General features: G+C 51.3%; 1 protein-coding gene across 3 annotated transcripts in view; it reads left to right on the top strand.

Moving 5' to 3' along the window:
* Positions 1-13,117, top strand: part of UPP1 (uridine phosphorylase 1) — a 27,283-nt gene extending 14,166 nt beyond the window's left edge. For all 3 annotated transcript variants that reach the window (XM_077781172.1, XM_077781174.1, XM_077781173.1), the window contains exons 3-9: positions 643-706; positions 4,669-4,786; positions 8,205-8,363; positions 9,278-9,392; positions 11,613-11,822; positions 12,106-12,252; positions 12,823-13,117. In XM_077781172.1, coding sequence (XP_077637298.1) covers positions 663-706; positions 4,669-4,786; positions 8,205-8,363; positions 9,278-9,392; positions 11,613-11,822; positions 12,106-12,252; positions 12,823-12,980 — 951 coding nt within the window. In that variant the 5' untranslated portion in view covers positions 643-662 and the 3' untranslated portion in view covers positions 12,981-13,117. The remainder of the gene's footprint in view (positions 1-642; positions 707-4,668; positions 4,787-8,204; positions 8,364-9,277; positions 9,393-11,612; positions 11,823-12,105; positions 12,253-12,822) is intronic.
* Positions 13,118-14,515: the final 1,398 nt, after the last annotated feature.

Here is a 14,515-nt window from a genome sequence, read left to right as displayed (position 1 = left end):
GGGGGGGGGGGGGGGGCGGGCAGAGGGAGGCCCACTGTTAAGTCAATTACACAATTAGGCTGTTGGACTGAGGTGTCAGATCTGATGCCGAGGTGGAGGTCTGGAGGCTGGAGGTTGGCGGACCCAAGTGTGAGCCTGTCAACAGCTCGAGGGAGTCAAGTTCAATCACTGAGAAGGAGCGCTGGCAAACGGCTGGCCAGGCTTTACACTTGATCCACCTATGACTTCCCGACTCTGCGTCCGCACCTGCTCCCTATGATTCTCTCCTGGGTCCTGACGACACATTCCTGACAACTTCCATTCTGGCACTGCCCCGTTCCAGTAGATTTTTGCCAAATCAGCTCTTAAGAGTTTTTATATGCCTGACTCTTTTAAAATAACATTCTGGGGGCGCCTGGGTGGCTCAGTCAGTTGAGTGTCCGGCCTTGGCTCAGGTCATAATCTCGCGGTTCGTGGGTTCGAGCCCCGCATTGGGCTCTGTGCTGACAGCTCAGAGCTGGATCCTGCTTCGGATTCCGTGTCTCCCTCTCTCCCTGGCCCTCCCATGATCATGCTCTGTCTCTTTGTCTCTATCTCTCAAAAATAAATACACATTAAAAAAAATTTTTTTTTAAAATAACGTCCTGTGGTGTTTTTTCATAGGGCCCTGCCCCGCTGAGAGAATGGCTTCCTCCGGACTCCAAACAAAGAAAGGTGCCAATCACAAGTAAGGCTCCAGCCGACCGCAGGCTGGGTTCGATGTTTGGGTTTATGGTGATTACTTTGTGACGTGTTTTTCCGAGAGCCACCCACCACGTGTGGTTCTGGTGGCAGAGACTGGGACCGAGATGGTAAAAGCCCCGGTGCGGTGTCTGGTGTCGGTGTGTGGGCAGCTCCGTGCTCAGAAGGCTCCTGCAGGGCCCCTCTGCTGCCCCTCCGGAAACACGGCCCCCGCTTGTGTCCCGGCCTTGTTGGGGTTCATCTTAAATACTTTCTTTACAGTGTCCCATAATTCCGGTTGGTGATCCTGACGGCCCCTCTTCTATGTCTATTTATGCATTGGCGGCCAAGGGACAATTTTCTTGCCTTAATCCTGATTCCTACATGGGCTTGAATCCAACACTATTTTGGTTTCCTCATTCCCCTTGATGTCCCGCATCTCTGCTGGGGTTCCCTGGGGGATCCCTGGAGCTGGGCTCAAGGGCCATGGACAGGACCCAGCTGGAGTGGCAGCTGTGGTGTCAGGAGCTCGAAGGCTCCCTCATGCAGCCTCTTATGGAAAACATTAATCTTCAAGTGAGCCCATAAGTTGGGGGGAGGGTACTGCTAGAACCCAGCCTCTGCGGCAGTCGTGAGCGGGAAGTAGATTTTTATGCACGAGCTATTCGATTTTTTAAAATTTATGTTTATTTTTGAGAGAGAGTGGGGGAGAAGGCGCGAGCAGGGGAGGGCCAGAGAGAGAGGGAGACACAGAATCCAGAGCGGGCTCCATATTGACAGCAGAGAACCCCGGCTTAGGACCTGATCCCACAAACTGTGAGATCATGACCTGAGCCGAAATCAAGGGTCAGGTGCTCAACCGACTGAGCCACCCAGGTGCTCCATGCGTGAGCTATTGGTACATTTCTACTGCAGAGCTGAGTGCCTCCCAGGTACTAATGCTTGTATTTGTGCCCAGCACAAGGCCTGATGGGTGGCTGGGATCGGATCTGGCTGGCTGCCCTGAGCTCTCCCTTCTCCACCCACCCCCTGCCCTAGACTCCCTTCCTCATCCCTTCCAGTCCCTGAGCACCTGTCCCAAGGCACCGGGCAGCTCGTAGAATCAGCCCATTCGCATCCATTTTGCATTTCCTTTATGGCTCCACGAACAGTTGTTAAAGGAGTAAAGTGACAAAGCCAGATGAAGTGACTGGAAATTGTGTGTGGAGGAGAGAACTAGTTTTCCAAGTAATGTCTTTGGTGTGTTGTTTTAAAATCTTTTAAAAAGTGAGTTCGGGGGGCGCCTGGGTGGCTTAGTCGGTTAAGCGTCCGACTTTCACTTAGGTCATGATCTCGCGGTTCGTGGGTTCGAGCCCCGCGTCGGGCTCTGTGCTGACTGCCGGCTCAGAGCCTGGAGCCTGTTTCACAGTCTGTGTCTCCCTCTCTCTCTGACCCTCCCCTGCTCACTCTCTCTCTCTCTTTCCTAGAAATAAATAAAAATATTAAAAAAAAAAGTAAGTTCAGACACCGTCTGGTTCATTACGGTCTGTGCCTGACTTATCTATTTTAGAAGCATTACAGGGGCGCCTGGGGGCTCAGTTGGTTAAGCATCCGACTTGGGCTCAGGTCATGATCTCACGGTTTGTGGGTTCAAACCCCATGTTGGGCTCTGTGCTGACAGCTCAGAGCCTGGAGCTGCTTCTGATTCTGTGTCTCCCTCTCTCTCTGCCCCTCCCCCACTTGTTCTCTGGCCCTCTTTCTCTCAAAAAAATAAAAACATAAACAATTTTAAAAAATATAAAAGCATTGCTGTTTTTCATAGTTATGTCTTATTTCCTTCTCCTTCTCTTCCTGAAACCAGAGAGGGGGGAAAAAGTCCCATTTTGAAATATGTGGCAAAGTTGTGTTAATCACATCCTGTTGCATCAGTGCTGACGCTTGCCGGTCCGCCCTTCTGCTGGGCCCTCTGTGGGCACATAACGCCCTGAAAACATGTAGCAGCCATCATGTCAGCAGCGATGATTGTCATCAGAGGAGCTTAGGAAGCCATGACTGCATGAAGGTGTCAGAATTTCTGCAGCAGCCGCGTACTCTGTAAAGAGGTGGGCAAGGCTGTGCGCCGACAAAACCTTTTCAGTGGGACTCCGGCTGGGCCCGCCCCGCAGGCTGCAGGTGCTGTCGTGGCCTGGATGCTGGGCCCTTCTCTGTCTTACCGCAGTTACTACTGTACTGTGGTTGTGTTCGCTCTCATCCAGTTTCCTTACTCGATTTTGGGCATCTTGGAAAGTGCCTTATGGCGGCCTCTCCGGTCCAGCAGAGTGATTGGTACACGCAGGAACTCATGACTTAGTTATACCAGTTTACAGATAGCTTGCTCTCCCAGGAAGTCACCCATGTGGTCACACCCTAAGCCCAAATCAATACAGTCAGACCTTGGTTTGCGCGCATAATTCGTCCCGGAAACACCTGTGATCCAAAGCGCTTGTATATCAAAGTGAATTTCCCCATAAGAAATAATGGAAACTCAGATGGTTCATTCTACAACCCAAATATGTCCCTGTAAAAATGATTCCAGCACTGTAATATAATGCAGCACAATAAAGAAAATACAAAATATAAAGAAAAAACAAGTTAACCTGCACTTACCTTTGAAAACCTTGGTGGCTGGTGTGAGGGAGACAAGAGAGAGGAGGGTTATTGTGTAGGATGACCTTCATCATTACGAACTGAATCATTGCTATCTGTTGGTCTCATGGAATCTTTATCTGCATGAGGACCATTGTGCACGCACACACGGATGTTGACTATAGTACACTATTAATAAACTCTTGTCATATACTATATTCACTGTAACTGGCAAGAAGGCGGCAGAAGAAAGGGTCTCTATCTGCAGGCAGCCTGACCTAGAATGAAGCAAGCATTTCTAAGCTCACTCTTGGATGGAAAAGCCAAGGACTGTCCATAGTTGCTTGGAAGTGACAAAAATATACTAATACCAATTGTTGGCACCTTCCAATGTTCTGAAAAATCACTGATTTCTGCTAAACACTGTAGCTTGAGACCAAGCATCTGAGCATGGGAGACTATCACTCACAATCCCGAAGCAGAGAGAGAGAGAGAGAGAGAGAGAGAGAGAAGTACGATTGGTCAGTTGTGATCATGTGACATTTGGCGTCACGTACAATTTGTATTGCAGGACATGGATTGTTTATCAAGTTAAAATTCTTAGAAATGTTTGTTTGTCAGGGTGTCTGAGTGGCTCAGTCAGTTAGACGGCCGACTTTGGCTCTGGTCATGATCTCATAGTTCACAGGTTCAAGCCTGCTTCAGATTCTGTGCCCCTACTCCTCTTGCAGTCTGTCTCTTTCTTTGGCTCTCAAAAAATAAATAAAATGTAGAAAAAAGAAAAAGGAAAAAAAGAAACAATAATGTGAGCCACACACACTTTCAAGTGGCCACACTGAAAAGAAAACCGAAATGGAAAGATGTCTTCTGTCATCCCTCACACTGGACATTGCACAGGAGTAGCACTGGCTAATGCAATAAGACAAGAAAAATTAAACCCAGGGTGTACGGATTGGAAAGGTTATCTCTGGAAGGGAAAACAAGAAGCATTTTTTTTCCTTTTTTCTTCTACTTCCATCCATAATTCCTATGTGAACGTATTATTTTGACAATAAAGCCAAGTTTAGGTGTCGGATAAACTTGGGCTGGGTAGCATCTGGCTGTACCTTCTATGGGGTGATTCAGCATTTTGATCTTTGTACTTTCTTGTGCTCTTCTGAGTTCATTCTGATTACCCTCCAAACAGGGACCGGGGGAGTGGGGAGGGGATGTGGGGAAGGAGGAGGGGGCAGAATGGCCACAGGGAGGCGGCAGCACTTAGGGTGCTAGGGTGCCCCACCTTACCGACACGGGGTGCCCCTGTTCTCATTTTGGCCACTGGGTGCTGGTGCTCTCTCAACCTTTCGCCTTTCTGTTTCATGGCAGTGGTCACTTTGTACAACCTACCAACCCAAATGTAGCAGCAATGCAAGAAGATGTCCTCTACCACTTCCATCTCAGCACCAGCACGCACGATCTCCCGGCGATGTTCGGAGATGTGAAGGTAAAAGGCAGGACTTTTGATTCTAGGGGTTTGTCTTCGGATCACTCTCCTCATAGGTGATATGGGCACAGAGGACAAGGTCATCCAGTTATATATTCACCAGATTTTTGCAAATCGTTGCTTTTAAACTATGTAACCTAATGAGTTTACGAAGGAAATCTCCTAAGTTCTGCCATATTGGTCCCTAAATAATCTCTTACAAATTCAGTGTGTAGTGGGAACCATATAAAATACATTTCGTAATGCTCCACTGGGAGAAAAGGAAAAAAGGAATCACGGGAACATTCTGTAGGGCAACAGGGAGGAGAGCAAATGCGTGATTACATGTGTCTCTTTGTAATTTAAAGGGCGTGTCTTTTCTTCCTTTTATGGCTTATTTGGCTGAAGGCAACTTCCGGTCCATTTTCCCCACAAAGTCCTGAGTTCCTCCGTGCTGGTTTATCTTGGCACAAGACTTTTGGAATGTCCAATCCCTGCGGGTAAAGATGGACTAATGTTTAGATTCAAAATCAAAACAGCAAATGACTCAAAATTTCGTTGATTCTCCATGGGTCTGTCTTACCGGCCACAGTGTTCTCTTCCAACTGAGACAACTCCCCGTGTGTTCATTTCTTTCTTTCTTTCTTTTTTTTTTTTTAAGAGAGATTTACTCGGGTTGCTTATAACTAATTGGGGTATAATTGACATACTGTGTTAAATTAGCTTCAGGTACACAATACAATGATTCAACAATACTGCACCTCGCTCAGTGCTCGTCATGATAATGTGATCATCATTTGTCACCAATGTTATTTCCATCCTGTTGAGGACATTCCCTATGCTGTACTTTTCATCTCCATGACTCACTTCTTTCGTAACTGAAAGTATGTGCCTCTTAATCCTTCTTATCTCTTTCCCCATCCCCCTAGCCTCTGGCAGCCACCAGTTTGTTCTCTGTATTGAGTCTGTTTTTTTGTTGGTCTCTTTTTTCTTAATCAGTTAGCCTTTTTCTTTTAAATTTATTTCTGAGAGAGAGAGAGAGAGAGAGAGAGACAGCGTGAGCAGGGGAGGGTCAGAGAGAGAGGGAGTCACAGAGTCTGAAACAGACTCCAGGCTCTGAGCTGGCAGTCAGCACAGAGCCCGACGCGGGGCTCGAACCCACGAACCGCGAGATCATGACCTAAGCGAAAGTCGGACGCTTAACCGACTAAGCCACCCAGGCGCCCCAATTAGCTTTGTTTCTTAAATTCCACATGTGAGTGAAGTCATACGTGTTTATCTTTCTCTGACTGACTTGTTTCACTCAGTGTTATACTCTCTAACCTCCATGCATGTTGTTGCAAATGGCAAATCTCATTCTTTTTTAATACCTAGTACTACCCATTGTATGTATATGTATATGCATATGGGCATATATGTGTGTGTGTATATAATATACGTTGTGCATATGTGTGTATATTATATATATATATATATAATATTCTTTATCCATTCATCTATCCACGGACACTTGGGTTGCTTCTATGTAGTAGCTATTATAAGTAAATCCACCATAAATGTAAGGATACATATAACTTTTTGAATTAGTGTTTTCATTTTCTTTGGGTAAATAGCCATTGGTAGAATTATTGGATCATATGATATTTGATATTTCTACTTTTAATTTTATTTTTTATTAAAGTACATTTATTTATTTGGAGAGAGAGTTTGAACAGGAGAGGGGCAGAGAGAGGGAGAGAGAGAATCCCAAGCAGGCTCCATGCTGTCAATGCAGAGCCTAACATGGGGCTCCATTTTGTGAACTGAGATCATGACCAGAGCTGAAACCAAGAAGAGCCAGAGCCCTAACCCTCTGAACTGTTCAGCTGTCCCCTATTTTTAACTGTTTGAGGAACTTCCATACTGTTTTCCGGAGTGGCTGCACCAGTTTGCATTCCCACTAACAGTGCACAAAGGTTCCCCTTTCTCCATATCCTCGCCAACCTTGTTCTTTCTCGTGTCGTTGATTTCAGCCACTCTGACAGGTGTGAGGTGGTGTCTCCTCGTGGTTTTGATTTGCATTTCCCTGTTGATCAGTGATGTTGAGCATCTTTGCCTGTGTCTGTTGGCCATGTGGATGTCTTTGGAAAAGTGTCTCTTAAGGTCATTTTTTGAAATGGATTATTTTGTTTTTGTTTTTTTGCTGCTTTAAAATTTATTTTGAGTGGGAGAGAGAGAACACAAGGAGGGGAGCAGCAGAGAAAAAGAGGGAGAGAGAGAATCTCTGTGCAGGCTCTGCTTTGTCAGCACAGAGCCTCAAGCAGGGCTTGAACTCACAAACTATAGAGATCAAGGGCCAAATACTTAACCAACTGCACTAGTCAGGTGCCCCTAAAATGTTTTTTTTTTTCTGTTGAGTTGTATAAATTCCTTATTGGTTGTGTCATTTGCAAATGTCTTCTCCCACTTAGTATCTTGCTTTGTCCTTTCGTTGATGTTTCCTTTGCCACGTGTCGTGCTCTTAATGTATTTGCTTTCCATGCATTTGAATTTAACCTATAACTTTTCTTTTTTTTCTGTTAATTTTTTAATGTTTTATTTATTTCTAAGAGAGTGGGGGACATAGCGTGAGCAGGGGAGGGTCAGAGAGAGAGGGAGACACAGACTCTGAAACAGGCTCCAGGCTCCGAGCTGTCAGCACAGAGCCCGACGCGGGGCTCGAACCCACGAACCGCGAGATCATGACCTGAGCCGAAGTCGGACGCTCAACCCACGGAGCCACCCAGGCGCCCCTAACCTGTAACTTTTCTAAGCTGTGGGAACTTCTTTTGTCATGTTTAGAAACTAATAATTCTTTCATCATCAAATGCCTTAAAACGGGCTCATTTACTTTTTCTTCTTGTGTAAAACAAAATGAAAAATAAGGCTGTGTATATAACACTTCACAGGTTTTAGGTTTTACTTTTCTGAGAGCCATCCACCCACCCGATTTCTACTAGTTCCCGACTCCCACAGGGCCGGCCTGGCTCTTTCTTTGCTTTGGCCATTTGGCTCCTGGATGGCTGGGTGGGAGGTGTTGGTTAGAAGCCTGTTGTACAGATGGGCCAGGGCCCCGGTCGCACGGTGAGGCTCTGTCCAGTAACAAGCTAGCCATGCACATGGCGGACAGAGGCCGGGCAGGCATGGGCCCTGGATTTCCCTCCCCCGCCATAAGAGGATCTGGTTTCCCCGCATCGTGCAGACCGTGACCTGGTGCTTCTGCATGAGCACCCAAATCGCCGGCCTCTGCATTACTCAAAAAGCACACGTAACTGGGCTCCCCAGACACAGGAGCCGTGGGGTGGGGCCAGAGGCCTTCTTTCCCAGCAGCATCTAGGTGACGGGGATGTCTGCGTCTGTGTAGCGCCATCTATGGGGTGCTCTGTGCCCCAGCTGATGGGGCTCTGTTCTCTGGCCTCAGTTCGTGTGCATCGGGGGAAGTCCCACCCGGATGGAAGCCTTCATCAAGTACATGGCCAAAGAGCTGGGCCTTGACCGCCCAGGCGCGGAATATCCCAACATGTGCGTGGGGACCGACCGCTACGTCATGTTCAAAGTGGGCCCCGTGCTGTCTGTCAGCGTGAGTACCCTGGGGCTCCACAAGCCTCCCCCCCACAGCCGCCCCTCCACCTGCTCTCCACGAACACGCAGGCCCATCCCGCGACACCTGTTTACGCAGTCAGGCGAGGGGCGGGGTGAGACTTCTATAGCAGCACAAACCGTCCAGAGCCACTCCAGTGTCTGAAGGGCGTGCTCAGTTCCAGATGACTCACTCACGGAGGCATGAACCGTGCAAGGTCACATGTGACCAACGCACGTACCAGGGCACGGCCCGCTTTGGGAGCAGCGCTGGGGACGGGCTCTGTGGGAGACGTGGCACCAGGCGGGCCTCTGAAATAGGAGGCTGGTGAGGTGGCCGAGGGGCCAGCCGTTCATTACTTACGGTGGCCGAAGCAGAGAGCACAGGGAGAGAAGGAGGAGACACAAAACTGACAGTTGTGCGTGGCGCGGGCATCTGTCTGGTGTCTGGCCCGTGGAGATGCTCATTACCTGGCGCTAAATACAGTAGCAGGCTGTTGCTTCCCTGCTGAGCTTCCATCCTTGGCTGCCACCTGCTTCACAGATGTGCAGGCCCAGCCATGCCACTCCTTCATAGGAAGGTTTGCATTCCCCAAAGTGTCAATAGTTTTAATTAATTTTATTTATTTTGAGAGAGAGAGCACAGGGAAGGGACAGAGAGAGAGGGGAATCCTAAGCAGGCTCTGCGTTGTCAGCACAGAGCCTGACTCAGGGCTCAAACTCACGGACTGTGAGATCATGACCTGAGCCAAGATCAAGAGTCGGATGCTCAACGCACAGAGCCACCCCGGCGCCCCAGTAGCTTTTGAGTTTATATTTGGAAGGTCATGTTGTCTTCCTGCGGGTGTGAAGCGCAAGGAGGGCGCACCGGCCCCACCTCCCTGACGTAACACAGGCGTCTCTCCGGGGTTCTAGCATGGCATAGGCATCCCGTCCACCTCCATCATGCTGCACGAGCTCATCAAGCTTCTGTACCATGCCCGCTGCTCCGATGTCACCCTCATCCGCATCGGCACCTCGGGCGGGATCGGTGAGTGTGCAGAGGGCCTCTGCCTGGGGCCACCGCGCCTGCCACAGACCCAGTGTGGGGCGGGCTTGGGTACAAAGAGCTTTCTGCCCGGCTCTGTTCAAGGAAGCTCCGTGACAGGAGGCGTGAGGAGAAGCTTGTGCCATTTCTGGTTCCGCCGGCTGTCCAGGCCCTCTCCGCAGCAGTAGGGAGTGGAAAGGCCCTAAGCCCAGCATGTGCAGAACCTCATCTTTCCGGGACGGCCGTGGAGTCTGCTTGTCCGCCTGCCTCTCGCTGTGGCTTCTAACCGCTTCACTTCTGCCTCTCTCCTGTCCCCTGCGCTTCCCAATTCCTGCAGGGACTCAAGCACTTTAGGAGAAAACCGACAGGAAAATCAGAGAGAGACGGAACACAGTGTTCAGATAAGTGTCCTTAAGTTGCCTAAAGGATCCCCCGGCTGATCCTGACCATGTCTCGTTTTGTCTCTGAAAGCCGCAAAGAGAGAACAGGATGTTATAAATTGAGAACAGGATGAACTCAAGGCTGAGTTCAGGGCCAAGGGCCCCCCGGACACATTTGCTTTATAGAAGCTGGTCGCTCTCTGACTTAGACATTCCTCTGCCCTGTGCCGGGTGGGGGTCTCCCTACCTGCACCCGCCCTGGGCTTGGAGCCACCCGGAGGAGCCCGTACCGGCTGTTACTGGCCCTGCCCATGTGCCTACACCTGGCCTCTCCTGGATTGATGGCACTTCTGGAATTTAGGTTTTCTGACTAGGGTGGAGACCGTCATAGACCCCATGTCTTCTGGATGCATCATCCCGTTTTCTCATGCATACCGACAGATTGCCACGTAAACACCAGAGCTTGCAAGATTGTAACCCCATGTTTAAGCTGTTCTCAGGGAAACGTACCGACGACTGAGCAGTGGTGGCCTTCAACGGATGTAGTGTCTGGTGCCGTTCTCCAGACGGATACTCACAGCATGTGCACCTGGCACCACCATCTGCCAAAGACGCTAAAAGTCTGAGTTTCTGGGTCCTTGCTCTGGAAGAGTTTTTACATTTGATGATCAGAGAGCATTGTGGAGCACGTGGTGTTGATTTTGCACCCGCTAAAATAGCCCCATAAAAACAGCCACTAGAGAGCTGACCCCAGACCCCAGGTGACGTTGGTGACAAGGCATGGTGTGGCATCTCTGTGAATTCCAGCATAAGGGTGGTGGGTGGGTGCTACGGGCACCGCTCAGGAAGAAGCACAGAGCCACTGTAGGGCTTCTTGTGGTTGTGAGAACAGACCACCCCTGAAGTAGCCAGCAGGGACTCCGAGGAAGGGGAGGAGTTCACATGCCCCAGCTTGGGGGTGACACAGACCTCGGAAGGGGCACAAACTCCCCCGGCTAATGAAGGAAGTAGAGCTGCTGAGCACCCTTCAGTTTCAACCCCAGTGTGGGACCAGCTGCAGGGAGGAGGGTCTCGATGACCAGGAGGGACCAGAACATCACGGGAGAGAAAATCCAGAGACACATGCAGGGGTGCAGGACACACTGTGCTAACCTTTCACGAAAACAGCTGCTCTGGGGGGGGTCTAGAGCCATCCCTTGGCTTCTTCCTCTCTCCTTCCCAAATGTTTAGGAAACCCAATTTCCAGCTCCCGTAAGCATCAGGAAAGGCTCACGGTCAAATCCCACACAAAGTTATTGTAAGATCAAAGAATAAGAGAAGAACGTCCCTACAAGTAGGAAAATACCCCAGGAAGCATTCGACGTGGAACCTGGTAACACACGGATGAAAAGAAAACAGGATCGACTGGGAATTGGCCGTTGCTGGAGCTGGGTTTGGGGTGCACCAGGGTTCTTGTCTACTTTTGTAGTTCTTTGAAATTGTAAATAATGAGAAAACACGGAACAGGGACCAGTTCAGCACATTGTGGTCACCTGCGCAGTGGGGTGCCAGTTATAGAGTGGTGACTGGAAGGCGGGGCACATTAGGCAGGGACACGGGGCTCCTGGAGATTTCGTTTCTTTGCTCTTCTGTCTTCCGTATTCTCTGCCGTGCTTATGCCGTACCTCTGTCATCAGAAAAAGAATTTGATGCAGAAAATGGATCCTTAGTGACTTCCCTTTTAGAACCTTACGGGGTGTCCTGGTATTTTGGTGTGTAGATGTGTCATTTTCCTTTCTGCATGTGCTCTGCGGCGTCCTCCCTGTGTGCCCCATGTGGCTGCAAAGCCTGCTTCTCTCTCCAGGTTTGGAGCCTGGCTCTGTGGTCATCACCCGCCAGGCGGTGGATGCCTCCTTCCAGCCGGTGTTTGAGCAGATGGTCCTGGGGAAGCGGGTGGTTCAAAGGACACACCTGGATGAGCGGCTTGCACAGGAGCTGATGCAGTGTGGTGCAGACCTGCACGAGTTCCCCACGGTCCTGGGGAACACCATGTGCACCTCGGACTTCTACGAAGGTGACGGGGACGGGCCTCGCCTCCTGGTGGCGGGTGGGGCTCCTGCACAGGGGCGGGGGTCTCCATCACCCCTGGGCTCCCTTCTCTTCCGTGTTTCTGTGGCGCTCACAGCGCTCTGGTTACGACTGGGCGCTTTGGGCTCCAGGGTGGGCAGGGCCTGGAGGGATCCATTGTGTCCCTGGGTCCTGGCGGGCAGTGCATCGCAGGCACGCAGTAGGTGCTTTCAATGTGCAAGTGATGAGCATGCCCAGGACAACAGTGGCATGTCTGCATGTGTCTGCAGGGCAAGGCCGTCTGGACGGTGCCCTCTGCTCCTACACAGAGAAGGACAAGCAGCAGTACTTGCGGGCGGCGCACGCGGCCGGGGTCCGCAACATCGAGATGGAGTCGTCGGTCTTGGCTGTCATGTGCGGCGCGTGCGGGCTCCAAGGTGGGCAAGCGTTTGGTCACCAGGGTCCTCCCTCCGGGGCTCAGCCTCCAGGCCCCTGTGCGGGTCCTCCTCCACCCCCCCTCCACCAGCAGCCGCTGCCTTCTGCCCACCCTGCCCCAAGGCACGTGTGTGGATGGTTGGCATTGTCCAGCCCTGTGCTCAGACACCCTTGACCGTCACGCAGTCCCATGCAAGGTCCGTGATGGCCCGCGTGCCTCTAAATGGGATGAGGAAGACCCACGTGGGCTCAGGTCAGGAAGCCGTGAACGCTGCCTGAACCTGCTTTCAGAGCTCTTTGGACTTCTGACCTGGGGTTCCACCCCCAAGTCCCTAGTGTCCCCTATAAGGTCCAGCTGTGCCTTCCAGAATCACCAGAAGCCGGGCCTCTGAAGGCAGGATAGGGCCCCCCTCCGACCCCAAGTCGGCCCTGGGACTTACTGGAGAGCTTCCTTTCGAAGTGCGGGCTGAGGGGGCCCTGGGGGACAGCAGAGGGGACTCCTCGTCCAGTCTCAGCGAAGCAAAAGCTGGAAACCTGGCACTTTGTGTTGATGTGACGTTTGCTCCCTGCAGCGGCTGTGGTGTGTGTCACTCTGCTGAACCGCCTGGAAGGGGACCAGGTCAGCAGTCCTCACGAGGTGCTGGCTGAGTACCAGAAGCGGCCGCAGCGCCTGGTGGGCCACTTCATCAAGAAGCGCCTCGCGGCCGCTGGCCACCCCCTAAACCTCTGAAAACGTGAGATTGCAGTTGCTATAAATAAAATCACCACTGGGGGTGCCAGCCTGGCTCAGCCTGAGGGCTCCTGACTTTGAGCCCCACGTTGGGCACACAGATTCCTGAAATAAATAAACTTGAAAAAAAAAATCACCGTCAAAATCTCCTTTTGTATGTCTCTGTGCTCATTTGAAAATGTAAGAATGTAGGGAACTGGGTTGCATTTCAGAGGAAAAGAATCCTGTATTAGCAACACAGAAGGTTTTTTTTTTCATGTTTATTTATTCTGAGAGAGAGAGAGAAAGCATGAGCAGGGGAGGCAAAGAGAGAGGGAGAGAGAGAATCCCAGGCTGGCTCTATGTTCGGCACAGAGCCAGAGCGAGACTCAGACACATGAATTGTGAGATCATGACCTGAGCTGACATTAAGAGTCGGAGTGGGGCAGCCCCCGCCCGGGTCTGGTGTGGGGTCAGACGACATTATTCTCTGAGACAGGTGCCGGCTGTGCATCCAGGGCCCTGTGCTTTCCAGCCTCCCCAGACTCAGAGGGGGTGTGAAGCTCCTAAAGCCGTGGTTAAAACAGTCCCAGTGTAGGGGTGCCTGGGCGGCTCGGTCTGTTAAGCATCCAACTTCGGCTCAGGTCGTGATCTCAGGGTCCCTGAGTTCGAGCCCCGCGTCGGGCTCTGTGCTGTCAGCTCGGAGCCTGGAGCCTGCTTCAGGTTCTGTCTTCCTCTCTCTCTCTGAATCTCCCCCACTCACATTCTGTCTGTCTGTCTGTCTGTCTCTCTCAAAAATAAACAAACATTTAAAAAAGAAATAAAAAAGAAAACCACCAAACTGAGGTTGAGGTTGGACCGGAGGCCCTCCTGCTCCAAGGCCTTTTCCGTAACCCCACGCCTTCTGCGGGAGGTCACTCTCAGGGTCACCGTCTCCAGTGGCCTCCGATGCCTGACCGGTCGGCTGGTTCCTCCCAAGGGCGTCGGGGTCCTGGTTTGCGGCTGAAGGGCCTGACCTCACACTTGCACTTGGCCGAGCTAGAGAATAAAAGCACGTGGCCCACCTGTCCGCCCGTGACCTTCTTCCCCATGACCACAGTCCGCGGCCCAGCTGAGGAATGTCAGTGACCCACTCCCGACTTGCGCAGAAGGAGAAAGGGCAGAGTGAAAGCATTTAGCGCGCAAAGCACCGGGCAAGTGTTGACTTTCAAATCTGCTCCTAACACCATCAGTGTAACATCGCGCGGTGATGCCCTGCGTGGTACGACAGTGTGGCTGTCGCTGTGGGCGCGTTTTGTGCATGTGGCGGACATCTACAGTCGCTTGACTCTGAGAGGCAGAGTCCCCTGGATTCAATGGGTGGGCCTCATCTAATCAGTGGACGGCCCCACAAGCCAACACTGAAGTTTCCTGGGGAAGAAGGAATTCTGCCTCAAGTCTGCAGCACGGAACTCCGGCCTGAACTTCCAGCCTGGGAGTCTGCCCTACAGCCCCCCCCCGCCCCGCCCCCCGGTTCTGAGAGCCCGTATGGCCTATGCAGTGGTCAGTTGGGTGCG

Source organism: Crocuta crocuta, unplaced genomic scaffold, assembly GCF_008692635.1.
Source record: "Crocuta crocuta isolate KB4526 unplaced genomic scaffold, BGI_CrCroc_1.0 scaffold108, whole genome shotgun sequence".
In the NCBI taxonomy this organism is placed as follows: Eukaryota; Metazoa; Chordata; class Mammalia; order Carnivora; family Hyaenidae; genus Crocuta; species Crocuta crocuta.
Note: the sequence above shows the minus strand (reverse complement) of the source record. Positions and strands in the feature narration are given on the sequence as shown.